The 26,615-nt window shown below is 41.0% G+C and overlaps 1 protein-coding gene across 7 annotated transcripts in view; it reads right to left on the reverse strand.

Annotated features, from left to right (window-relative positions):
- Nucleotides 1-18,762: 18,762 nt before the first annotated feature.
- Nucleotides 18,763-26,615, reverse strand: part of KLF7 (Kruppel like factor 7) — a 93,752-nt gene continuing 85,899 nt past the window's right edge. For all 7 annotated transcript variants that reach the window (XM_030916250.1, XM_030916249.1, XM_030916251.1 and 4 more), the window contains one exon: nt 18,763-25,956. In XM_030916250.1, coding sequence (XP_030772110.1) covers nt 25,905-25,956 — 52 coding nt within the window. In that variant the 3' untranslated portion in view covers nt 18,763-25,904. The remainder of the gene's footprint in view (nt 25,957-26,615) is intronic.

Genomic DNA, 26,615 nt, shown 5'->3' on the forward strand with positions numbered 1-26,615 from the left:
AATTCAGACTGAGGAAGTTAACCTAACAAGTGTGCAAAGATATTCATTAAGGAAATTCATGAAAATATTGGAAACAACACAAATGTGCAATACTGGGGGATTGTTAAGTAATTTATGATATGGCCATACAATGCAATGTTATGCAGCTGTCAAAAAGGTGAAGGTAGGTTTTTAATACTGTATTTCATCATTTATAAGATGCTTGTTTATTCTTGTAGCATCTCTGAAATAAGGACATGTCTTTTAGTGAAAGGAGTCTGCCACTTATAATCAGCAGCAACTTTTTCCTTCTTAATGGGCACATAATCTTACAATTACAGGTATTTTTGATTCAATGAAGTATGGCATATTGATGTGGAAATATGACCACTACACATGAAGTTAAAAAAGAATCTATATAACAGTCCATAGATAATATCACATTTATGTCAGTATATATGTCAATTTCTGGAAACAGATGCATCAAATTCTTGATTGTGATTGTCTCTGGGTAGGATTATAAAAGCTCTAACTTTCTCTGTATTTTTTTCTAAACAATTTATAACACTCATGTATTATCAGGAAAAATAAAGGTATTTTTTAAAAAGTGAGTTGCTTTGTCTTTTTCTTTCCACCCACTGCGAGGCTGTTACTCAGAGTAAGAAAAATTCCAGGATTCACTCCCCATAGAAGAGTCAGGAAAGCAAAGTGTTGCCTTTCTCACCTCTGACCATCGTCAGCAAAGTGGTCACAGCCGCAAGTCTATGGTTCTTGACTTCCAATCCCCAAACTCAGACATCTTTTTGTGAAGTACACTTGCATAGCTGAGCTCCTGGATGACCTATTTTCAGTTTAGCCCAGCAGGATTTATGCCACGCTGTCTTAGGATGAGGGCAAGGAGACACATTAGGGAACCCTGCTTGGTGAGGGAACACAGAGGAAAGAGACAAAGTAATTGAGGAGAGAAGCTACCTATTCTGATAATGGAAGAATAAAGGATGGAGAATAATGATAAGGCATTCCGAAGCTAAGTTTGCCATTTATCTTCTAACTCAACAACCTCATATGTTTGGAAAGGTGTGACTGTCAGGATAATACTACCTCCACCAGGACCGCAGTGTTGAACATTAAATGCTCAAAAGGAGAATTCAGAATATGAAAGGGATCATTTAAAAGTACTAGAGGCCGGGCACGGTGGCTCAAGCCTGTAATCCCAGCACTTTGGGAGGCCGAGACGGGCGGATCACGAGGTCAGGAGATCGAGACCATCCTGGCTAACACGGTGAAACCCCGTCTCTACTAAAAATACAAAAACTAGCCGGGCGAGGTGGCGGGCGCCTGTAGTCCCAGCTTTTTTTTTTTTTTTTTTTTTTTTTTTTTTTTTTTTTTTTTTTTTTGAGGCGGAGTCTCGCTCTGTCGCCCAGGCTGGAGTGCAGTGGCCAGATCTCAGCTCACTGCAAGCTCCGCCTCCCGGGTTCACGCCATTCTCCTGCCTCAGCCTCCCAAGTAGCTGGGACTACAGGCGCCCGCCACGTCGCCCGGCTAGTTTTTTGTATTTTTAGTAGAGACGGGGTTTCACCATGTTAGCCAGGATGGTCTCGATCTCCTGACCTCGTGATCCGCCCGTCTCGGCCTCCCAAAGTGCTGGGATTACAGGCTTGAGCCACCGCGCCCGGCCTAGAGCTTTTTTTTTTAAAGCATTTAATTATATTACATTATTTAAACAACCATAATTAGATGATAACCAGTCATTTAAATTTATTTAATGTGTGATTTTTAAATTCCTAAGCATTGTGCTAAGTATAATGTTATTATCAATTAAATTAGCATTCTTGCCGGGCGCGGTGGCTCAAGCCTGCAATCCCAGCACTTTGGGAGGCCGAGACGGGCGGATCACGAGGTCAGCAGATCGAGACCATCCTGGCTAACATGGTGAAACCCCGTCTCTACTAAAAAATACAAAAACTAGCCGGGCAAGGTGGCGGGCGCCTGTAGTCCCAGCTACTCGGGAGGCTGAGGCAGGAGAATGGCATAAACCCGGGAGGCAGAGCTTGCAGTGAGCTGAGATCCGGCCACTGCACTCCAGCCTGGGCGACAGAGCGAGACTCTGTCTCAAAAAAATAAATAAATAAATAAATTAGCATTCTTACTACTTTTGCTCTCAATAACTTTTCAGCCTTCCACTGCTATTATCTGAAATTTTATAGTAGCACCTTATCTGTAAAGGATCAGTGTGGCTATCCCATCTGTTCCATTAATAATTTTTTAATTAAATGAGATGACAGCTGTCCCTTCTTGTCCTCACTACCTTGTCACTATCGTTCTTTCCAAAGCAATTTTTTTTCTGGTCTTTCTCATTTTTGCTCCTTTTTTTCCCCCATAGATAAGCTTAGCTCCTGTGTCTTTCACAAATGAATCTGGAATTTCTTCTCTGATCCTCACGCCGCCTACCCCAATCTGTTCTCTCTCCGTCTTCTTGATTTCAGTACTGTATTCATTTCTCCCTTTCAGAAGATTTTCTTACTTCTCTCCATCTCTCGTCTTTAGTCCTTTCAATTGTCTTGGGGTTCCATTCTTCTGAGTTCCCACTTTTTACCCAAACAATTCAATCATGTTGCCTTCCATTTCTTTCTATTTTTGAAAATTAGATTGCACCTTAGATTCTAAATATTCAGTTTAGGAACACAGTTCTTATATAAAGAGACAAAATTAGTGCCAGCTTCATCATGGAAGCCCTGTGACCTCACAACTGACAGCATCATATAAACAACCCCCACGGCAGCCATTCGTTTATTTATTCAATTCCAAATATTTTTTCTCTAGTGATCTTTCTTGATGAAAAATGAACGATGTTCACTTTGGAACAAACAATCTACTTGACACCCAAATATAACTCCCAGGAGAATGTTTCTTAAGTAGTTCATCTTCCAGGATTACCTTTTACTTAAGACTGTTGCCATTGTTTTAAAGTCTTCCCTCTTGTTGATAAATAGATAAGCTATCAAATTCTTTTAAAAAGTCTAGTGTTATATTACACTTGAGAGTTTAAAAAAGGAAGCGACTCAGGATTCAACCCTTATTCTATCCAAATTGGCTTATCTATTTCAAAACTGTGCATATAGAAGCATAGATAGAACTAGAAAAGATTTTACTGGGTTCTTGTTTTATGGATAAGGACCCAAGAAAGTAGAGCATTTGGACTTGTACTCTTCAATACAATAGCCATTAGCCATACCTGGGAATTGAAGTTTAAATTAATTAAAATTTAAAAATGAAAAGTAGTATTTATTAGTCACACTAGCCATATTTCAAGTTCTCAATATCCACAATGGCTAGTGGCAGCCCTATTGGACAGTGCAGACATACAATGTTTCCATTTTAGAAGAATGGTCTTTTGGACAGTGCTGGTTTGGGCCATATAAGACTGAGATTTAAGAATCTGGGACTCCCTAGCTGGGCATGGCGGTGGGCACCTGTAGTCCCAGCTACTCGGGAGGCTGAAGCAAGATAATCTCTTGAACGCAGGAGGTGGAGATTGCAGTAAGCCAAGATTGCACCACTGCACTCCAGGCTGGGTGACATAGACCCCATCTCAAAAAAAAAAAAAAAAAAAAAAGAATCTCAGACTCCTGTAAACTAAAGACCCCAGTGCCCTATAATAAAATGTATTTTATAATGTTTCCGTACAGTATAGGAACCTGAGAGGTCACATACACAGGGAAAGTGAATTACATATAATTTCATACAGTTGACTGCTCATGAAAAGCTGCTTTTCAGCTTACAAAGCATTTTAACATCTATCATCCTATTTGAAGCCCACGAGAGCCCTGTATAATAGGAAGAACAAGTGTTCAGCATCTTCATTTCACAGACGAGGAAATAGTGGCTCAGGGAAATTAGGACTTGTCCAAAGCCATGTTTCTTTTAAACTAAGACATGAACCCAAATCTTCTGCTCTAAATCCCTTGATCTTTTTATCATGTCAAAATGCACCGGGAGAATGGATGTTACTAAAAAACAACAACAACAAAAACAAACAAACAAACAAAACCATGTGTATTAAGAACATTCTAGAAACCAGGTGCTTTGACAGATATTTTATATGTGTTATCTTATGTAACCCAGCCTGAGCTTTAGTCTTAAATCTCCAACTGCCTACTTCACCTCAGCCCTTGAAAATCTAATAAGTTTTCAAACTTACAGAGTCTAAGGTAGCATCACAGATAGCCTAGACAAGAGATGGTAGCTCAGATGGAAGTGATTTTAGTAGAGGTGGAGAAAAATTAAGATGCTTAGGGTATATTTTAGAGAGCAGGTTCGCCGAGTTTGCTGATGGCGGGGAGAGGGAACTGAGGAACCAAGAGGGGCTCAAGTTTTTCACATAATCACTTTGATGGATGCTGATTCTCTTTACTGAGACAGTGTTTGCTTAAAAATGTAAATCAGATAAGGCTGCTCCTCTGTTTAAATCCCTCAGTGGCTCCTTATTGCTCTTAGAGCAATCCCTCACCTTGCCGTACAAGGCACTCCATGATTTGGCCACTCTCCAGCCTCCCTTCCACCAAGTACCCATTTGTTCTGTGTGCTCAGGCCCCAGCAGCCTCCTCTCTGTCCTCCAGCTCTGCACTCCTGTCTCCTCCCTGGGCTTTGCTTTTGCTCCCTCTGCCCAGAAAACTCTACCGTTGGTGCTCCTTTTCCTCTCCTCAGATCTCAGTTCAGATGTCACCTCCTTAGGGAAGCCTTTTCAGATCGTTCTATCTCAAGTGCTCCCACGTTCACTGTCAAGTTTGCATTACCCTGTTTATTTCCTTTGCAGCACTGCATCACAATTTTAATTAACTTGTTCACAGATTTTTTTCCCTTATTTGTTGTCTAGGAACCCTGTTACCTCTGCTTTCTGAAATACATGCCCCTTAACTTTGAACAGTGCATATTAGCTTCATAGATGCTCAATAGCTATTTACGTGATGAATATTTATTCAACAAATAAGCAATGCTGAAATTAAGTACCATTATTATTTCCATATTACAGCTAAGGAGACAATTGCTTCACATTTAGTAGGTGGTACAGCCAAAAATTGATCCCAAGCATATCTGACTCTTGCTTTTAATCAAATATCTATATTGTCACCTTATTTTTTAAAAAGAAATTCCTTGTGTTTGTTCATTAAACATTTATTGAGCACTTACGATGTACCAGGCACAGCAGACCACACTGGACAAATTCTAGCTCTTCAAAAATGTGATACATTCCCTGTCTTCATGTGGCTTCAAGCAGGCAATCCTTTTGTACAGTGAAAAAATGATCACCCACTCATTTTACACATTATGTGACTCACTTAAACCTGCACGTACTTGTTATAACGAAAGAATCATAGGAATAAGCTAGTTCTTGAAAGGGCATTTTTGTCCCCCTTCCCTCTCATTCCAGATGACAAGAATCCCTTCTTTTAGAAAATTTTCTCTAATGGATGTTTTAGAAGATTTTTTAAATAGCTGACCAAAATAAAATATATACAACTTATTTGGGACCATCCAAGTGGTTTTTCATAACAGACTGAATTATTAGTGACACAGATGTGCTCCCTTAAATTGGCATTAAAGGAAAACGTGGAGGAGGGAGTTGAAATAAGTGAGTTATATATTAAAAACCTGCGTTCAGCCAGGCACAGTGGCTCACACCTGTAATCCCAGCACTTTGGGAGGCTGAGGTGGACGCATCACGAGGTCAGGAGTTCAAGACCAGCCTGGCCAATATGGTGAAACTCCATCTCTACTAAAAATACAAAAATTATCTGGGCATGGTGGCATGTGTCTGTAGTCCCAGCTACTCAGGAGGCTGAGGCAGAAGAATCGCTTGAGCCTGGCAGACAGAGGTTGCAGTGAGCCGAGATCGTGCCACCACATTCCAGCCTAGGCAACAGAGCAAGACTCCATCTCAAAAAAAAAAAAAAAAAAAAGAATCTGGGTTCTAGTTCCAGCTCTAACCCTAAACTAATGACAGCCAAATCACAACCTTTTAAAAATTTCTTTTCTCATCAATAAAATGAAAAAAAAAAAAAAAAAAAAGAGTGTGCACTACCTACACCATGACAAAATTGTGTGAAACTAATGAATTCACAAAAATGCTCTGAAAAGCCAATGGTTCCATGAAACATGTTTCTGTTATTTTAGGGCCTCATTTGCTCCTTAAAGGATGGGGAAAGTGGATGGGTCACAGGCACAAAGGGAAAGACAGTTCTGTTTTCTTTCCCAGCCTTATTCTTTCACTCATTCATGATGGGATTCTATACCTCCGGGCTTCCAGACACACGGTTCCTTCTGCCTGCAATGCCCTTTCCTCACTGATGATTTTCTTGTTCTATTTCAAGACTCAGGTTGAACCTTACTTTCCCTATACAGCCTCCCTGACTCCTCTCTCTAAGCAGAGTAATTGTTCCTTTTTCGGTGTTTTTTGAGCAATGTGACCCACTTCTCGAATCCAGCTTATGTAGACATTATAGTGTCATCTGTTTATAGATCACTAGATTGGGAGCTTCAGGAGGGGAGGGACTGTCCAGTGTTAATGGGATTGTCTTCCCCACATCCACCGTCCAGTAACAGCTCCTGTTCACCTACACCCATGTGGTTATCATAGGATCCACCATCCTAGTCCAGTGTGACCCCACACCTTGCCCCTGCTGATGGGTTGGAGGTGGGCACCTGACAGAAGCAGAGAATCCCACCCCACAGGGTAGGGTCATTTGGTGTAGGGTGAGCTCCTGGCCCAGAGTTAATCAGTGGCTTTCCTTGGGAATTCTGGAATTGAAACTGAGAAAAAGAATTTAGTCTCTGGTTTTGAAGCACAAAGTTTCAGAGCAATTGGTAGCCCTGTTTTCTGACAATAAGGGCAAAATCAATGGAAGTCTTTAGAAAGAGAAGAATGAAATAAATGAACTGAGGGGAACAGAGCTGAGATGGAGGGTCCTGAGCTCTTGAACCCCCTGTTCTAGAAGTCATGTTTCACTGCTAGGGTTTGCACAAAGACACCCTAGTATCCCTATAATAAATTATACCCTGGAGTCCTTATAATGAACTCCCCATTGTGCATAGACCACTTCGAGTTTTTGTCACCACCAAAAATAAATAAGTAAACATAAATGTTCAGTTCTAACTAATATAAATTGCCTTGCGCATCTCTGGAATCTCCAATGTTTGACACAATCTTTAGTTCATTGTCTACTCACTAGTTAAATTAGTGAATTAATTAATCCTAATCCCAATTCCTGTGTCATACAGTTTTTACAATACTAAACAGAAATGCCTAGCCTTATAAATGACCAAATACAAAAATGTAGTTGTGTTTTTAGCTTTAAAAATGGACTTAAACAATATATTTCAACTTACCCTCTGAACAAACCTTCAGAATATTTATAACTCAATTATAAATATAAGCATCTATTAAGTGAACCGAATATTTGGATATCCCATTACAGTAGGGTAAAATTTGCTTAATGAAATGCTGGTAGCATACAGTGGGTGAGAAAGAGAATGGACAGAAGAGTGATGTTTTGACCTTAGCTCTATAGCTTAGGACTGCCGGGACTGAACCTCCCTGGGCTTCAGTTTCCTCATTCAAAAAACAAAGAACAGATAAGATAGGGAGTTGGGTTTAGAGAAAATCTACCCTCCTGACCTCACAGATTTATTATGACTCTTAAATGAGATAAGATGTTAAAGATCTTGAAGAGCTGTAACATAACAACCAAAATGGGTACAGCTTTCACTATAATAGTTCACCATTATTGTCCTAGCTTTGCTAGTAATTACTTTGATAAATTGTTTTCTGTTTATTTTATGTCTGTTAGAGCTGTTATTAAAAAATCTAAATAACCAAGCCGAATTAACCAAATCAGCTTTACTATTACAGTACTAGAAGTACTACCACCCGTGACTGGTTTGTGATAACCAATATAAAGTTCCCTTTAGAGAGAGATGGGGAACGGGTGGAAGAATGGCTCAGAATATTCTTCTGAAACACTCTTCGGTAACTTTCCCTTTTCTCTCAGCTTCTCTCTCTTTTCTTCACCTCGCACTGAGTGCTACGTCCCAAGACAGAAGCTTTTTATTATAATAACGGTATGTTAGACTTTCCTGACATTTTATTTTGAAGGAAATCCAAGTCATTGAACAAGCAAGTGTTGTCTCCTTTTAAGGGCTGAAGAAACTGGCCCAGGGAGTCGATGCCCCCGGAAAGTCACACAGCTGGTGAGAAACAGAACCAAGGGGAAAGAGTTGAATTTTCTGCTCAGACCATGTCATTGTTCTTTCTATACCAAAATAACTGAGGCAGGGACGCCTAAATGCTCTTTGTTGCCGTTGGGAAGGAAAGGGGACAGAAATGAGTGGGCGCTGAATCACTGTGCCCCTGCCCCAATTTCCTCACCCTTCTTCCTCCCAGTGCTCTCCAAGAATTGCAGGAAATCAGACCTCTAATATGGAAACAACAACAACAACAACAACAACAACAACAAAAACACTTAGCAAAGAAAATGGCAAACATTCCCACCGGGGTTCTGTTTTCTGAGAATGCATTGATTAGCTTTTCAAGGATGAAGTCCCCGGATAAAGAGCAGGATGGAACCTGGGAAACACCTGCTCCAGGCTCGCTGAGGGTCCCCCTGTTAAGGGGCGCCTTGGCTCCCTGTGGAGTGGGGGACGCGACACGCGGGGGGCTGCAGAAGAGGAGGGGAAAGAGAGGGGCCATGTGCCACAAATGGAGATCCCCACCATTGTTTTTCCTGTCCTGAACCCCAAAGCCAAGGCCACATTCCAAGCTTCGGGCTGAGCGTGAGCAGTGTGCGCATTTCTCCAACGACCATGATTACCTTCAGATCCAGAAAACCCGCCCCCAGAATGATGAGAATTTCTATTAGTAACGATAATGACAGCCCGCACTTATCAAGCATGTTACATGTGCCAGACCTGCCTCCCCTCATTCTCCAGGCATTAAATCGTGTAATTCTTAACATCATCTCCAGGAACTAATAGAGCTTGGACGGAAAACATGGCGGATAATTCATAATTAGTATCTGGCTGTGCTTCCCCATGTTTTTACATTTATCTTGCAATATAGAGCTTTTGATGTTTTTGGAAGTTATTCTAAACCAGAAGAGGAAGTCCTGTTGGAAAGATCTGACACAGAAGGATATGGAAAAGAGGCCCAGTGTCTCTCTCCAGCCATGTCCGTGTTTCTGTGCAGCAGTTAGAGTGTCGGGGTTTCCAAGGGCTTCCCCAGGAGAATGAAGCCTGTAGTCACTTAGGGCAAGAAAAAAGAAGCCACATGTCATCAGTTTGGTAGGCGAAAACAGCACTTAATGTAAAAGGAAGGCTTACCTCAGAGATACTACAATGTAGATGATAAAGATTTTCCCCCATGAGCTCAATTGTGCATTCAGTGGAAGATTGTATCTGTTGTCATTTGTGTACTCAGAGCCTAGCACAGAGATTGCCAGCATGTAAAACAGTCCTAATAAATATTTGTTGAATGAATGAAAAGAACGATGGAAAAGATAAACAGTTCTCTAGGACCATTCAAATTATTTTGCTGTTCTATAATGTTTACATCAAATATTTCTTGAAATTATATTATCACAGAATTTATGAAGAGAAGAGAACTTTAAAATTCATTTAATCCATTCTTCTTATTTTTTAGAAAAGAAAGAATGGGGCCCAGAAAGGCTAAGCAATCTGCCTCAGGTCCCAAACTCACCAGAGGCACAGTTAGAGTTAGGATAAGGCTTCCTGACTCCTCATCCACCATCATTTCTGCCTGTACACCATGTTGCCTCAAACCTGGCAATAAGAAAACTCATCTTTGTCCTTACTGTAATGGGATGTATGTGTTTTTTTCCTTCATTATGCAGCTTTCCTCTTGATTCTCCTCTTGATTCTCTCTTGATTCACTGTCTTGAAAAGTGCTCTGATTTTTACCCCTTAAGACTTTTGCAAGAGGATGCAGCAGAAGTGTGGATGATGAACAACTGGTAGTTCTGGAAAAGTGAGTGGGTCAATGCAAGAGTTGGCATACACTGTAAATTATGAATACACAAATAGAACTATTTGCAAGGCTGTGTTGAATATTCTGAGAGAGTTGACCCCAAAATAAAGAGGAAGGCTCTTGCACTGTGCTGAGGAAGCACACCTGAGCTGTCCGTCTTTTTCTTCTTGCCTATGGTTCAGCCTTGGTTCTGGAAGGATAAACGCATGTGCCTTGGCCTTGTCCCAGGGCAACAGCTGATTCAGCCACTGAGGAGCCTAGCCAATTAAATTCTTTCTCATGGGAAATTGGAATTGGGACCCAGAGACTGTGTCAGTGAGGAGCTAGGTAACAGGTTCTGTAGAGCCTGGAACTCAGGAAGTTTAGAGGTAGCTATGATAGAAGTGACATTGGGCCATATGCAATGGGTGAGGAGGCAAGGAAGTTTGTTTGTGGAAGGAAGGACAGAGAAAATATACAAAGAAAAGGAGAAATGAAATGAAATGAGAGAGAGGGAGAGGCCCTGATAACTCTCAAATTTCCACAGGGATGATTTTTCCAACAGGATTTCATATAATCCCTCTACATCTTTTTTATTAATCTTTTTACCTTGATACAATTGCAGTACATTTTTGTTCTTTGCAAGGAGATGTTGACGTCTGAGTTGGAGCAGCCAATAGAGCAGAGGATATATTTTGCTTTTAAAGGGGTAAGTGAACTGCTGCTGGAAAAGGAATGCCATTTTGAGAATGAAGATGGAAGAGAATAGAGCCGGCAGAAACAGGAAAGGGGACCCAAGAAGACCGAGGCATGGAGAATGCCACAGCAGCGAGCCTGGGGAGGCTGAGGGGCGTGGGTGAACTGGCTGTCTTCCAGACACCCTGTTGACTTGGTGCCCAACCATTCACATTTTCTGTCCCCAAGAGCCAATCAGCTGCTCATCAGCGCAGCACAGGGAGAGCATCAAAGGGATTTAATAATGGTTGGCAAATGTCAAATTACATTGAATCTAAACCAAATTCCAGACATTTAGGGCTGTGTAGTCATTAACAATCAATTAGTGCACTTGCTTTTCAGTCAAAGCATTTTTAATACCCTCTCCTTTCCATGACAAGGAAACACATGCTTTGCCTCCTTCTCCCCTCAGCAGCTGAGCCATGCATCCCTCCTCTAGCTTAGTCAGTGAAGGAACAATTTAGTCGCTGTTCTCATTGTGGTTTCCTCTCCTTGTTTACACTTTCAGGAGTGGAAGGAAATGTTAAGTGGCATTTATACAACCCATCCTGCAGATGCGGGCTAAGGAAGGAGAAATTGGTCGTTTTTCTCTTTCTTAGGAATCATGAAGTAATAAAAGGTAAAGATGTAGAGAATCATCCCAAACCTTTTCTCTAGTTGGAATCATGAGACCGTGGGCTCCAGTACTCAGAGGAATGATGCATACCAATTACACAGGGAGGACGTTATGTGAACTCATTTCACCTCTAATGGCCCATGTTCTGATGCAGCAGGATTACATTCCAGCAACAGAGCCAGTAAACATTTACCACAAAACAAGACGTCGTTCTATTGATTGCTGCATATCTGCTCCATCCTTCCCTTTCCAAATTAGCTCAGATTTATGGCAATTCCCTTCCTGTTCCATGAGCCAACCACATCATCTCTGGGGTGCTGCAGGTCAGAGGAAGGAGATAAGCAGGGATCTGTCTCTGAGCATTTTCAGGAAGAGATTTCACAGGCGTTTTGAGAATTCCTCTTTTGCTCATATTTTTCCCTGCTAGGTCTTCCACAGGCCTATTCTTAGAATAACTTTCTCAGAATATACAAAAGCCCATTTTCGCCAACTACGACATATATTCCTTCCTCCAATTTTGTTGATTAAAAATATCTGGACATACAACTGGACTTAGCTCAAAATGCTTTGACAGACAATAGACTCATACGGGGTCCTCAAGCTCTCTCTCTCTCTCGGGTTCCTCAAGCTCTTAGTCCCGGGAAGCTTCTGCTTAAAATCTGAGCTTCAGTGGCATAAAAATGGCAGTGAGGAAGAAGGCAAAGTTTTAAAAAACAAAGAGGACTTGCAATGTAGAGGGTGCCAATGGCTCCTGAGAGGCCAAGGGTAAGACACAGACTGTATGTAGTCTTACATCGTAAAGCACGCAAGTTCTTCAGTCTTGGTAACAGGTATTTCTTTCTTTCTTTTCTTTCTTTCTTTTTTTTTTTTTAAGACAGGGACTTGCTCTGTCTCCCAGGCTAGAGTACAACGGTGCGATCTTGGCTCACTGCTACTTCTGCCTCCCAGGTTCAAGTGATTCTTCTGCCTCAGTCTCCTGAGTAGCTGGGATTACAGGTGTGTGCCACCACACCCAGTTAATTTGCATATTTTTCATAGAGATGGGGTTTTGCCATGTTGGCCAGGCTGGTCTGGAACTCCTGGTCTCAAGTGATCTACCCGCCTTGGCCTCCCAAACTACTGGGATTACAGACATGAGCCACTGCGCCTGGCCAGTAACAGGTATTTCTATGCTCGGTTTGGGGCCTCGGCCAGAGATTATCTTAGCAAAGGGCATGAGATGCCAAGTCCATATAAAAGGACTGAATCAAACTCAACCAAATAAAAACTACTATCCCCAAAGAGTTACCACCATAGAAGTCTTTTCTGGGAAAAGTCCCAGGGACAGTCTATTTCAGTACACTTTCAAGAGTGGGTTCCTGGAACTTTACCTGAACAGCTGTCTTCTTGGAAGTCACCCCATAGTGACTGGTAGTAGGGCAGTTTTCTTTGTGACAGACCCCAAACATATGCAGTCCAATGAACAGACACACCATACTTTAAACAAATCATCAGTACAGATGTTTAAAAATCCATATTTTTTAGAAAACTAGAGAAGGCTTATTTTCTTTATTAAAATGTTGCTTTGCTTTGCTTCACAGAATGATCCCTCTCCAGTAGTGTTTCTGAGACTGAAGTGGTCTGGAATGACCGTGAAAGACCCTGTTAAACTGCAGATGTCCAAGCCCCACCCTGCAGAGGGTATGATTCAGGTTTGGGGTGAAACTCAGAAAATTGAATTAAAAAAAAAACAAAAACCCTTGATGATTCTGATGCAGGTGGTCTTGGCCCACACCTTAAGAAACATTGCACACGGTAGGTTTCTGCATGCATTTAAACAGAAGTCCATTTCTGTTTGGAAAATAATTATGTTGTGTAAATCAAAGCCCACCTATATTGTAATGGAATGGACTGGAACTAAGAGAGAAGGTTTATATTTGGTATTTTACAATCCTAACTCTCTAAGATTCATAAGATAGCTATTTTATTATTATAATTTTTTATTGCTCATGTGTCTTGTTAAGAAATATTCAAATCTGTAAGTATGTGATTGACACACCTTATACAACATGCATTCCAGTGCTGACCTACTGTCTGGCGTATCACAATGTTTAACAAATAGACATGTGTTGGAATCCTCCAGGTTAGCCTGCAGTTTCCTGTTTCTAATTCTCCCTAGGGGGATCAGCAAAACAACCCAAATCACTCTCTTGGTAGCACCATTCTAAATTAGACTGAAAAATGAACACCCTCTAACTGGGAGATAATGACTTTATAAAGGTACAGAGGAAGAGGGGAGGAGGAAGAAGGATGACCTAGGTGAGATGGGGCCATGTCATTTGGGTGACACTAGAGAAGGAAGCCCAATGTGGGTTTACGAGGTGGTTCTTCACTGTGATTTTTTTTTTTTTTTTTTTTTTTTTTTGCAGATATCAGAAGGTAGAGAGGAGAGGGAAAGGCAAAACAGGAAAAGAGAATAAATGGGAAGAAAAATGAAAACAAGGAAACCAAGATTGGGAACAGAAAGGTGTTACCAGTTCTCAGCATCAAAGACAAGATTTACATTTTGGCCATTAATTAATATTATCATCATGTACTATATGTACTATATGTGCATTGGAGTATAGTTAGATATTTCTAAGGAAAGAGAGAAAATAATTTTTTACAAGTTTGAGACAGCATCAATTCACTTAAGGTTTCCAGTGGTAAATCTTTTGGTCTTTGTTTCCATGAGTTCACCAAAGCATGTAAATAAGATCAGAGTTTTAAAATTTCTAATAGTCTGCGTGCTTTGACTAGCAATCCTATAATCCTAGTTCATGTACTTCTCAGAACAGTCTGCAAACTTAACCCCAAAAACAGAATGTTGTCGTCAAGCTGCAAAAAATGTGTCATCATTGCTTTGGTTCTGATGTTAGAGTTCACAAATGATGATCCTTTAAATATACCCCCAGTGACTCAAACACATCCTCATTTTTATAAAAGACTGTTGATTTCCTGCTCACAGCAAAATAAGGATGCTGAAAGTTGTTGATTTAAAGAACAGAAGCAAGGCCAGCAAGTAGGGATGTGTAATTGCCATTATTATCTAACAAGAAGCTGCCGGCTTGCTGGTAGCTCTTTGTTATGGTAAGCTCTGCAGACCCAGGTTCCTGTAGACTCTCATTTTGGTCATGTGGGAGACTTGGCCTGCTGGAAAATATTGCTTCAGTTCTTTTATGAAATGGCATGACTATCCTAGAGTTCTGCAGTGATGGGCAAAAAACTGCCTGCCTGATTACTTACATTTCCCACCTCCTGAATCCCCAAATTGGGCACTCGCTTCTATTTTTTTGCTATCCATTATCTCCCTACCTCTCATCCTCCTTGCACTTAAAAACTTTTCATGTGAATGGATGGAATAAACGCATTAACTTTAAGGTCCATATGATAGATAAGGCATAAAGAATGATGTGTTCCTGATTAGTTGTAATTTTAAAAATAAGAAAACCCTTAGGTGAAAACAATAAATATTTAATAAGAGAATATCAAGTGTTTGGGACCTGATTGGAAAAATATTTTGGGGGCTGAGTTGTGTGTTCGTGTGCATGTACAGGCAGTGGCCTGGGTGTCTCAGAACTGTCCCATGAAGGTGAGCACATTTTGAAGCTGTGCCTCACAGCATGCATTACTTTCTGGGCATTGACTGTTGATTGGGAAATCTGGGGAAAGGCTAAGACTTCCTTGGAGCAGTCAAGATCTAATGCTCAGGGCTCCATCCCCAGAACAATGGCAGGACGTGGCCACGAGCCCACCCACCGAAAGTGCCTGTACCTGAGGGAATGGGTGTTCCAAGCAGGGGAAAATGAGGCAGAGAATGTGCATTCGCTGCACTCACAGGCCACATTATCTTTTTCTTCCTAGGGGATCTCTGCATCCTTAAGTAATTTCCCAGTCATCAAATCAGTCTTTATTAAATTTTCACATGCACTTAGTTTTCGATTCAATTTGAAATGTGCTCTGAGGAGCATCATATGGACTAAATAAGTAGCTAAAGAGAAATGGTAAAGCATATATTTTAGAGAATGGCACAGAACAGTGCCTCTTAAATGCTACCAGTAGTAACTGAGGGCTTTTATATAACACAAAGATGTGTACTTTTATTTTGAGTTATTTATTTATTTTCATTTGTATTTAAAGGAAAAATAGCTTACCAGACCAGTAGTTTTGGGGATATTTTTGCTGAGAACAAAGCTAAAACAGGTATTTGGGTTTTAAAAGTTGTGTCAATTTAAAAAAACTATTAAAGAAGTAATAAATAGTGCAAGGATAATAAAAGAATCTTGAAGGTTGTGCTCAAGTAACTGAAGTTTAAGAAACACTGCCAAGTCCAGGAGAGCATCACTGCATATCAATAGCCTTGGATTGACTCCTGTTCTGCAAAGGATGTGCTATATGACCCTGAACAAGGTGGAACCTCTCTGAGCCTCAGTTGACTCAAGTAGAATGGTGACATTGAAGGAGATTGCCAAGATCGCCTCCAATGGTAGCATGTGGTGATGTATTGATATTACAAGCTACCTTCTGTGTCTAGTGAGGTGGAAATGAGGAAATGATGTCAATTGTGATACCATGTCTGGAGACATCATGTACATAAGCATCGAGTTGACTCTTCCTCACCTTGAAGCAGTGAGGTATAGAGAAAAGTCTGCCACTTACTGTGTTCCCTGGGCCTTGATCAAGTCACCTACCCTCTTTGAACCCCAGTTTCTCTACTTGTTTTTTGAATTATGTTTTTAATTGACAAATAAAAATCATACATATTTATTGTAAACAACCTGTTTTAAAATGTGTATAGGCCGGGCGCGGTGGCTCAAGCCTGTAATCCCAGCACTTTGGGAGGCCGAGACGGGCGGATCACGAGGTCAGGAGATCGAGACCATCCTGGCTAACACGGTGAAACCCCGTCTCTACTAAAAAATACAAAAAACTAGCCGGGCGACGAGGCGGGCGCCTGTAGTCCCAGCTACTCGGGAGGCTGAGACAGGAGAATGGCGTGAACCCGGGAGGCGGAGCTTGCAGTGAGCTGAGAGCCGGCCACTGCACTCCAGCCTGGGCGGCAGAGCAAGACTCCGTCTCAAAAAAAAAAAAAAAAAAAAAAAAAAAAAAAAAAAAAATGTGTATACATTGTGGAATGGCTCAGTCAAGCCATAATTAACATATGCATTACCTCATATACTTACCATTTTTTGTGGTGAGAACATTTAAAATTTATTCTCTTAGTGATTTTTGCACAAATACATTTCTAGTAATTATAGTTACCATGCTGTACAATAGGTCCTTGTCTTCCTCTTGTAAAAGTGAAATTTTACATCCTTTGACCAACATCTCCCCAACCCCTCCTCACTTCAAAGCCCCTGGTAACCATGATTCTACTCTCTGCTTCTATGAGTTCAACTTTTTTAGATTCTGCATATAAGTGAGATAATGCAACATTTGTCTTTCTGTGCCCCCAGTTTTACCATTTGTGAGAGAAAATGGTCATGGTGATGAATAATATCTATTCATTGTATGCAGTCTTATTGGACAACTCACATGCAGTGTGTATATAAAATGAAATATTTCTTAAACATAAGTAAATGTTTATAAAACAAACATAAATTTTGTTCTTCCATGCTCCTGTAACTTTCTTTGTCATCACTTCATCATTTTTAAATATAGTGTTGTTGTATGTATAGCCATATCATGATCAGGCAAAAAAGTTATTGGGTTAAGTTCAAGCCAGTCACTATTGATAGTTTTTAAAATCTCACATAAAATGTTTAATGTTGGAGAAGGAATTAGGAATTGGCTCATGGATAAAACAGAAAACCATCACCTGCCAGTGACCTCAAAATCTTATTTTAGTTAAAAGTTTTAACCATCTCCTCTTCCAAACCTGTCCGGAGCCGTGAGGCCCAGAAATTGCCGCGGCCTCTGTTGCTTAAGCTCCACATTGCGGAGACAAGATGGCGCGCTTCCTGGTTCTTCATCATCAACTTTTCCCACGCGTGCGAACTTTTCCCGCACGCGTAGATAACTTCCCGCACCTGGGAAAGACTAAGTCTACCGAGCATGCGCCTGGTGACTTCTCTCATTATTCTCCTCCCCGCCTGCTCTGCCGCACTTCCTCTTTCTTACCATCCTATATAAGCTGTACCAACGCCCTCAATAAACGAGACTTGATCAGGATACTGTCTTGTCTCCATTTCTTGTGTCTCTTGTCTCTCTAAATTCCCACCCCCCTCCTCCAAGGTCTGTGTCAACGATCCCGCTGGACGGGACATAAACCTTTAAGTGGAAGACGAGCTAGAAATAATAAATTATTTATCAATTCCACTGAACTCTGCTTTTGATGTGACTTCTTTCCATTACCCCAGCATTCCCAACTCCATACACAACCTCAGATTATAGCTGGTACGTACCTTCTTCCCCCTAGGACATCCAGGTTACACTTTCAGACTTCCGCCTGTTGGATTCAAATTATAGTTGTTTTCGCACTTAAGAATTCTTGTTACCAAGCTTGCCTATTTGATCGTCTAGTTGACTAGGAGATAAATATTTCTAGAAGATGACACACAAAGAACTTGCAACTTCTAAATAGGGAGAACACAGAAGAGAAAGTAGAATCACTCAATATAAAGTATAAAGTCATTTTGTGCCAGGGCAAGCAACCCCACAGTCTGGAGTCATCCCTGAATTTATATTATATTGTAAAAATGGATGCTCAAAAAGGTTGTAAAGTGGGCAATATATATATTTAGTCCAATCTTAAGCAAAAATTTCATTTCTAAATATGTAAGCTTAAGTCTTTTAGCATATTCACTTATGTAAACCATCTCATTTCCTTATGGCAGATAGATTAGACTTACCACCCTCTCGTCTGAACATTTCAGTACAGTGCAATTTGTCCTTCACCTAAAATGTTCAATTTGACATCTTTTTGTAAGTCAGGAAAGTGGAATAATAAGCCTTCCTCTAGGTAATATTGCCAAGCTATCTTATCCTTCCTCACTCAGAGAAATTTCCAGGTAAATGATTTTGGTTATCAGAATTAAATTACTCATCTAGTCCCAGAGCTACTGAAGACACAGGGAGTAGGAGGCAGGTCTTCAGACTCCAGGGGCTGTGCTTTCCCCACTACATCATGTGGTTTCTTGTCAGTCAGCTTTGGGCTGCCATGTTGCCCACCTCACTTGCCTGTTCGGGAGATGTGGCAGCTGATGCTTAACACTTCAAAACCATTTTCCCGGCCCCTGCAGCACCTACTGTTCTCACCTTGAGTTTTATGAAAGCAAGAACATGATCACTCAGCTTCCCTTCCAAACCCGCTGTCACACTCCTGACACCTGTTTCCTGTTCAGGGACGTGAGAAATGTGTGTATCCATACAGCAAGTTCAGTCACACTAGCCATGGTTTCTAAAGTAAACATTTATTGAAAAGTTTCTTGTCAGATTCATTTGATTAGGGATAGAGGTTATTCACCATTGTATCCACTTCTGTAAGTCCAAAGACTGCAAAGAAAGCTTGATTAGTGCTGTGTCCCATGTGACAAATGTGTTTTACTGTTGTTTCCTGTGAATGACACCACTTCTCTTGGGGAATCGCTGAGCTCGGGATGCTGAGGCGACACCACCAGCTGGGTTCTCTACCTTCCTCCTCACTGGTGATGCTCTTTCCTGGAAGTCAAGTATGTGGCAGAGATTTTAGTAATTTTCTTTTCAGTTCTGAGAATTTCCCCTGGGGCTTTCATCTCCCTCTCTTCTCTGGGTCTGAAGCTGCTTGTATTTCCATCTACTTTTTTGTACTCTCCACAGCCAGCGGGATTTCCTGGCTTCCGGTTACCCATTTCCTCCCCACTCTAACCATCTCCTGCCATTTTACTGCTCCCTACCCCTCACCTAAATTATTCCCTCTGATCTTTCCCCTTCCTCCTTCCTTCACAAACTGCTTCAAAGATCCTTTCCCAATAGGTTCCTATTAAACACCATCACAGAACAAACTGCCTCCTTTGCTCACCAAATAAACTGCTTTCAATAAGCCTCTCCCAACCCCCTAAACAAATAACATCTTGTAATCTATCTCATTCTAAAATATTGCTTTTCATAACCTCCAACAACTGGCTCCCTTTTTCCTCTTGAAGAAATAAACTCAATGACCCTTCTTATTTAGGCATTGAGCTACCTCAGTGAAACTATAAAATACACACATACGTACACACACACACACACAACTTCCTAAACGAAGATAACCTAATACAACCTTTTGCTTTCCCTTTCTCCAAGAAAGAAAACTTTCACAAAGTATGTAAGTACCCACTTGCGTCTTTTGAAGATTTTTTTCCCCAGTGAAACAAGCTAAGGAGAAATACAGTAAAGCATTCCAAGGCCAAACACATTCTACTGTTTATTACACATATTACATTCTTAAATAAAAATGCGTCACATAACATTTTTTGCATAGATATCTTACAATATACCAATTTAAAAAAGAATTATGAAACAGACCAGTAACAAAAATAAATTTTTTCTTCATTAATAATTTTGTAACATTAACATACCACCATCATATAATACAAATAATAGTTTTAAATCTTAAGACTTTTGTACAGCAAAAAAACTTGACAAAGTAATATATTTATATATATATATAAAAAGCTTAAAAAAAATAAAATGTCAAAAAAAGGCATAACCGAGGGCTATAAGACTGGGTACTTCTGTGATATATTATAAATACCAGAGAAGGCCTGAGAGAATGTGACGGGGGGAGGCGGGGAAGGAGAGGGGGCTGGGAGTAGGTCTCTCCAAACACACTTGTTAGACACATCTGGCAAAAAGAAAATGTATAGTGCAAAAATAAATTTATTCAAGCAACTGTTAAGAGGATAATAGAGATTTGAAAAAAAAGTTGTGGTGACTGGGAAGTTGTGTGGGAGGAGGAAGTGGGAGAAGGAGCTTGATGCGGGGGCGGGCGAGGGCTTGTGGAAAGGAAGGGGAGGCTTCAAAAACATTAGACATTTATTTTTGCCTCTGTGTTAGCAAGGAGATCTTGGCCATTAACAGGTGTATTTTTCCTCCCTGGAATGAAGCAGAAGTGAAAGATAAGGAAATTAAACTAAGTCTGGGTTTAGATAGGAAATGCATGCTGGGAAGAAAAAACAAAAAGGTTGAGAACCAGCCAATAAGCCCCAAAGCCTTCAGGACCTAGGTTTGCAGAAATCATTCTGCCTCCAGTCCAAAGGCCTAGGTTTAAAATGTCCCCTCTGCCCACCCCCAACCCCTCCCCGCTATGTGGAACTCCCAGTGTGGTTTCGATATACTGGCAATTATAAGCATCCATCCCCCCCAAAAGATATTAGGCACTGGTGGCTACTCCTCCGAAACGTCAGTAGCCTGTTTTCCTTCCGTGAAGGTACGACAGGTACATATGCACATGTCTAGGTGCGAGCATATATACCACCCTCATTATGCTGACGTGGGGTCCATCTTATGGCAGTAGACAGAAGCTGGACTCACAGCAAGTTACGATTCCAAAGCTCACAGTTGAAAAAAAATTGTATAAACAGTCCCCAACAAAGAACGTATTAACCTTCCCTCATGACCACTGAGAGGGAGCCCTGTTTGAAAAGAATATCTCGTTTGGGATATTTGTGAAGTGATGGCCCAGGATTTCTCTCTGTTTTTGACACTGTTTCCCGAGGACTTTAATGTTAAATGCAAAACACCTGAAGAATACAGTACTATATTGGAAGGATGCACATAAGAAAGTTAATTGCAGCTTTATTTTTCCCTTTTCTGGGATCTATTAGGAACCAACAGAGGAGATTTAAGAGTGTTAAAAGCAAGAAAAAACCCTGAAGCCTCAGGCAGTTCGTCATGGGAGGTCACGTTATTTACAAGAAGTTTATGCTTCCTTTCACACGTTTCTGTTGTTTCATCTCAAGTATTCCCAAAGATCCTCATTGAGGAAAGTGGGCCATCAAAGAGACATTGATGTATACTCAGGATAGGCCCTCTAGTTTTCAAACTGAGCTATCACCATGTTCACCGAAATTTAATCCAGACACCCAGAATTTGAGTCCTCCCCTCCTGCCCCTCAACTCTTGCGCTTGGCAGGTGGCCATTTCCCCAAAATGCAAAGGAAAGCTTCCAGGAATAAATTTCAATCAGGTTCTACTTACTGAATGTTCATTTTGGCAATGTTCTGGGTGCAAAATTGCAGCCAGAAATGCTGGCCCTCCTGATTTCAAAAAAATTACAATAAACTAAAAAATGAATCTGATTATTGTAGTTAAATGTGTTGCATCTTTATCTTACTTTGCCTACCTTCTTCCTGCTCCTAAAAGCAACTCATGCAAAAGAGAAGACAAAAGCACTTCCCCACTTTTTATTTAACATTTTATGAAGTGACTTCCATAAAGGAAATCATTTCGAACCATCAAAACTAGTCACTGGGTTTTGTTCTTGCAACTTGAGTTTCTTTCTTTTGGCTTTGCCATAAAATGCAGGAATGAAGGCAAGAGGCAATGTTCCGAATGCACTGGAAGAGCCATCCGAAAGCCCCATTTCTTTCCCCTTTGATGCAAACAGACATGGATAATCTGGAAAGCTTATCCCAAACACAAGTCCTTATAAAATCTTCTCTGAAGCCAGAGAAGATTTTTTAAAACCAGGATTCGGTTCTGCTAATCAGGCATGAGGTTGGCTGTCCTTTTACCCTGTTATCATCAGGCAATCAAAGATGTACAAAGGGCACAAGAGGTGCAGGTGGAGAGGAGATGGCGTCGAGTGAAGAGGATATTTGAAGGGCTTTGCAAGGGAAAGCACACAGAGAGGAGGAAATGGTCAGCATGAAGTTCATTTTGGGGTCTCCAATATTTTTACAAAAATGCAGCTTTGTCATGGAATCTGAACATCTCTTTTTTCTGGACATAATACTCATTACCACCAGGCACTGAGCTGAGCCATTAACCATGGGTGGGGCAGGAGGCCAGTAGCTAGGAGCAGCATTCTAATTTCAGGTTTCCATGTCTATGACTTACAGCCATGTGGTAGGAGAAAGAAGTATAATTTGAAATTACAAAAAAAAAAAAAAAAAAAAATTGTCAGTGGCTTAGAAACTCTTTTTCTACATGTCCAACTCTGAACCCTGGATAAAAGCATGCTTGCTAGGACACCACCAGAAACACCAGAACCGGTTTTTCCTTTCAAACTTGGGATCCCCTGGAGTGTTAGGAGATAACAATTGAGATGAGAAAGGGGTTTAATGTGTTTCAAATGTCCATTAATGCACTGTTTTAAATACCAGTCCTCTTGGGAGCAAAACATCTTCAGGATATTTCTTGGAAAACCTGGTCACTTTAGAGGCTCTTAGCAATCATCTCTGCCACTGCAGAGGTGATGGACATTTTATTACAAATTCATTTCCAAATGATCAGGACTGGTCATCATTCACGGGTGTCAACTGGGCTAAAGAAGAACAGTTTCAAAGCCATCCACGTAGCACCCACCAAATTCTTAGGCCAATTCTCACAGTCAACAAATGACTCCGAAGCAAGCAAGCACCACCATTGAGTGTCAATGCACCCTGCTCCAAGAAAGGTCAGGAGCAGATTACAAAGGACCTCACTGATACAAAAGAGAGAGAAATTACTGAACATTTCAGACACTGATGAGGACCAAAGGGCCTTTGTTCTGCCACATTCAAATGAGACCACAGATGACAATAGGGAGCAAACAAGCAATGATTACTCTTTTGCATTTTTTAAACTTTCTTTTTAATAGAGCCTTGCATTGGTCAGTTCGAAAATTAAATTAAGTATTATAAACCCTTAATAATAGCATTTCGAGAGGCAAGAGCAGCTCCAGCTTGGGAGAGAACATTTGCAAATCATGGTGGCCATGGCTTAATGCCATCACTGGCGTGTGCGTGCAATCATGCTGGAGGCTGCTACATAAAGGAAAAGAAAGGAACCAACAGAATTCAGGGTGTCTAAAAGTTTCATCTAGTGCACTGACTGGAGGCGCTACAGTTTAATACAGCTGAGGTTCAAGGTCCCTCACACATCCTTCATCCAGGAAGGATGTACCACACATTCAAATATAATCCCATGGTATGCCCTGATGGACTGGCCACAAAATGCACTCAAATGCAGTAGAGAACTACAAGATTGTCAGCAAGCAGTGCTCCAGAAATTGTTTTTAAGTCATGTCTAGTTTTAAATCTTTGGAATAAAACTGATTTTTTTTTAATACCCTCCAACTAACATACATTTAATTGCCTCCGGCAAATGGACAGATTTTGTGTGTGTGTGTGTGTGTGTGTGTGTGTGTGTTAACGGGTGTTTTTTCTTTTATTTTTTTTTTTGTTTTGTATTATTTTCTGTTTGTTTTTTTTTTTTTTTTCTTTTCGTTTTTTTGTTTTGTTTTTGTTTTTTTTGTTTTTTTTGTTTTTGGTCTAAATAGAAAAAAGGAAAAGGAGAAAGTAAATTCTTAGGGCCAGACCTTGAAATGCCCCAAGTGTCCAATTGGCAGCTACAGCGTTTGTGAGGAGGTTCCTTTGCCCTCAGACGAGTAGTTTCAACATTTCAGTGAAAACAAAAGGTTGCAGAAAGCTGAAAACCCAGATCTTGAAGGTTGCTGTCATATATGTGTTTGTGTTTCTTATATTATTATTTCCTTTTGACTTCAGTTTTGCATCCCAAATATGTATGGGGTGGCATTTTAACAGTCAATGAGTCAAACAGTCAAAGGAGGACAGGAGGGGAGCCAGCTGGTAGGAGGGAGCAGCAACCGTGTGTGGACCAAGCGCCATTTTGTTTTATAGACGTGTCTTGAAGGGATGGTCCCAGAATATACAAAATATACAATCTGTCCTAATAACCACCCCGCTTGCTTGCATAGGCCATTTGATGGTCCTAAAGGCAGTCTTTGGAGTTGAGGCCTGTGCCAGCTAGCTAGGAATGCGGGTAGAGACCAGTATTGGATGTGTGTGTGTGGTATGACAAGTAAGGACTGTAGACTCCTTTGGAGTCAGCCTGCAGAGTAAATGTGAGGCCTCTGTTAATCCTGGGGGTTCTCGGTCACAAGTCATGGTGGGCCTAGCCAAAAAGAAAGAAAGAAAGAAAGAAACGTGTCTCTCCTTTTAGACAGCCCATGACAGAAACACCTCAACCTTTTCCTTAAATGTCAACCCTTCACTCCCACAATGGCATTTTAAATTGTGTATTGTAACAAGTCGGGGAACAGGAGCTCAGTGGGCATGAGAGAGAAGATAGGATGATCTTTTGTGAAGCCACTAGACTTGGGAGGCATCCTCAGTTTTCCCCACTCCTGGAAAGAGTGATATTTTTGGCTTTTTGTCAGGTCATAAACCAGAGTTAAATTAAATACGCAGCTGCCCTCTGTGACTAGCGACATCTATGCTGTAACTGGTTATAGGGTAGCAATGACACACAGCACAACGGTTGATCACTATGAGCTGAGGTCATCATGCCTCAAGGAGGATGAGAGAACTGTGATGTCCCATCTGATTGGCTGCTTCGAGAGCTGGACATCCAGGTGCCGAGAGAGTCCTGGAGAAGTTTAGTCCATGGAGAAAAGATAAAACATTTAAGCTTCCAAATAAGCTTTTCAAGTTTTCGTTAGCAAAAATGGAGAGATTAAAAAGAAAAAATCTAGCACTGGCAATAAGGTGAGGCTCAAGGGATATACTGTGATTTATCATCAAGGACTTTATTCTCTTGGCCACTTTGCAGTCATGCTAGAAGTTTCCAGAATCCCTAGTGCATATGGTGTGCAAGAGTCAAAAAGTAAGAAAAGAAAACTCCTCCCTTGAGAGTGAAGTCTACAGAAATGCAGGCCAGAAAGGTGTAAGGTGTTATTCCAGAGTCTGCCGCCGCTAAGGCCGTTGGGATCGACGCGAAAGATCTCAATAGTACTAAGAAGAACCAAAACCAGTCAACAGTTCTGTGAGGAAGTCTGACGCACGGAATAGTAGGACTTTTCACACACAAAGGACAAATAAACCAAGAGTTAATTTTGGCTACCAAACTGCAATTTGGTTTTCTAGGTCATTTTCCCCCAACTATTTAAAAAGAAACATTAGTGCTACACATATGCGACTTTAAGATGCTGGATTCTCCTATCAAGTTGCACTGAGAAGCAAGTTAAATAAGCCCCTCGGACTGCCGTCCACCTGCAGAGATGTCACATCCATTTTCTTTGATTTCCATTGGCAACAGCGGGAAATAATTCCAATAGTGCTGAAGTAAGCAGCCAGTCTGCCTTGCTGAGTTCACCTGGTTTCCTTCTTCATCTTCTTCCATCTGGCTAGGGCAAGGCATAAAGAATAGACGTATACATTTTAAATATAGTTGAGTGCATGACAGTGTGTATGTGTGTGGGTCTGTGAGTGTGTGTGTGTACAGAGGTTTATAAGTGAGAACTTTCTTCTGCGAGGCAATGGGTCCCCGCCTGAAGTCCAGCCCCCTGCCTCATGGCGTGCCCGTTTCCTTTAGACACTAGCGGATGCCACGGCAACTCTGGCCTTTCGGTCTTTTAGATATGTCTCTTCATGTGGAGGGCAAGATGGTCAGACCTGGAAAAACACCTAGGAGATATAAACAACAAGGATATTAGAGAGCTCCCAGCAAACAGCTTGACTTGCATCACTCCTTAGGAAATGATTTCCCTTACTTTAAACAGACAGCGCACATGCATTGAGGAAACAGGGCCATGTGTTGGGAAGGTAAGTTTAAGGGGCAGAATGCTTGGGTTTAAATCCCATCTCTTCCAATAGCTGTGTGACTCTGAGCACATTAACCTCTCTGTACTGTAATTCCTCCTCAGTAGAGTGGGGATAATTACAGCCTTTATCTCATAGGTGGGTTGTGAGGATTAAATGAGATGATCCATGCAAGGTACTTAGAATACCGCCTGGCACATTGTAGGATCTCAGTGCATGTTAACTGTTAGGATCATAATTGTGATTATTAAAGAAGAAAAGAATGGGAAAGTGCTTTTGAAACCCATGTCATGCCTGCATACTGTAAATATAATAAAGAATAATTAGTCTGTATCATCAAAGGGTAGAACTCTGAAATTTCAACACCCAGATTTCAATCCTAAGCTTTACAATGAAAGCCTAGAAATACTGCTTGTGATACTACTTACAGGCTTATCAGGCATTCTATATTCAAGTCACAAAGAAAAAAAAAAGAATGAAGAAGGGTGCTCACAGTTACTGAGTATGTTACAGTATGTAGGCAC

This window comes from Rhinopithecus roxellana, chromosome 14, assembly GCF_007565055.1.
Source record: "Rhinopithecus roxellana isolate Shanxi Qingling chromosome 14, ASM756505v1, whole genome shotgun sequence".
NCBI classification, from domain to species: Eukaryota; Metazoa; Chordata; class Mammalia; order Primates; family Cercopithecidae; genus Rhinopithecus; species Rhinopithecus roxellana.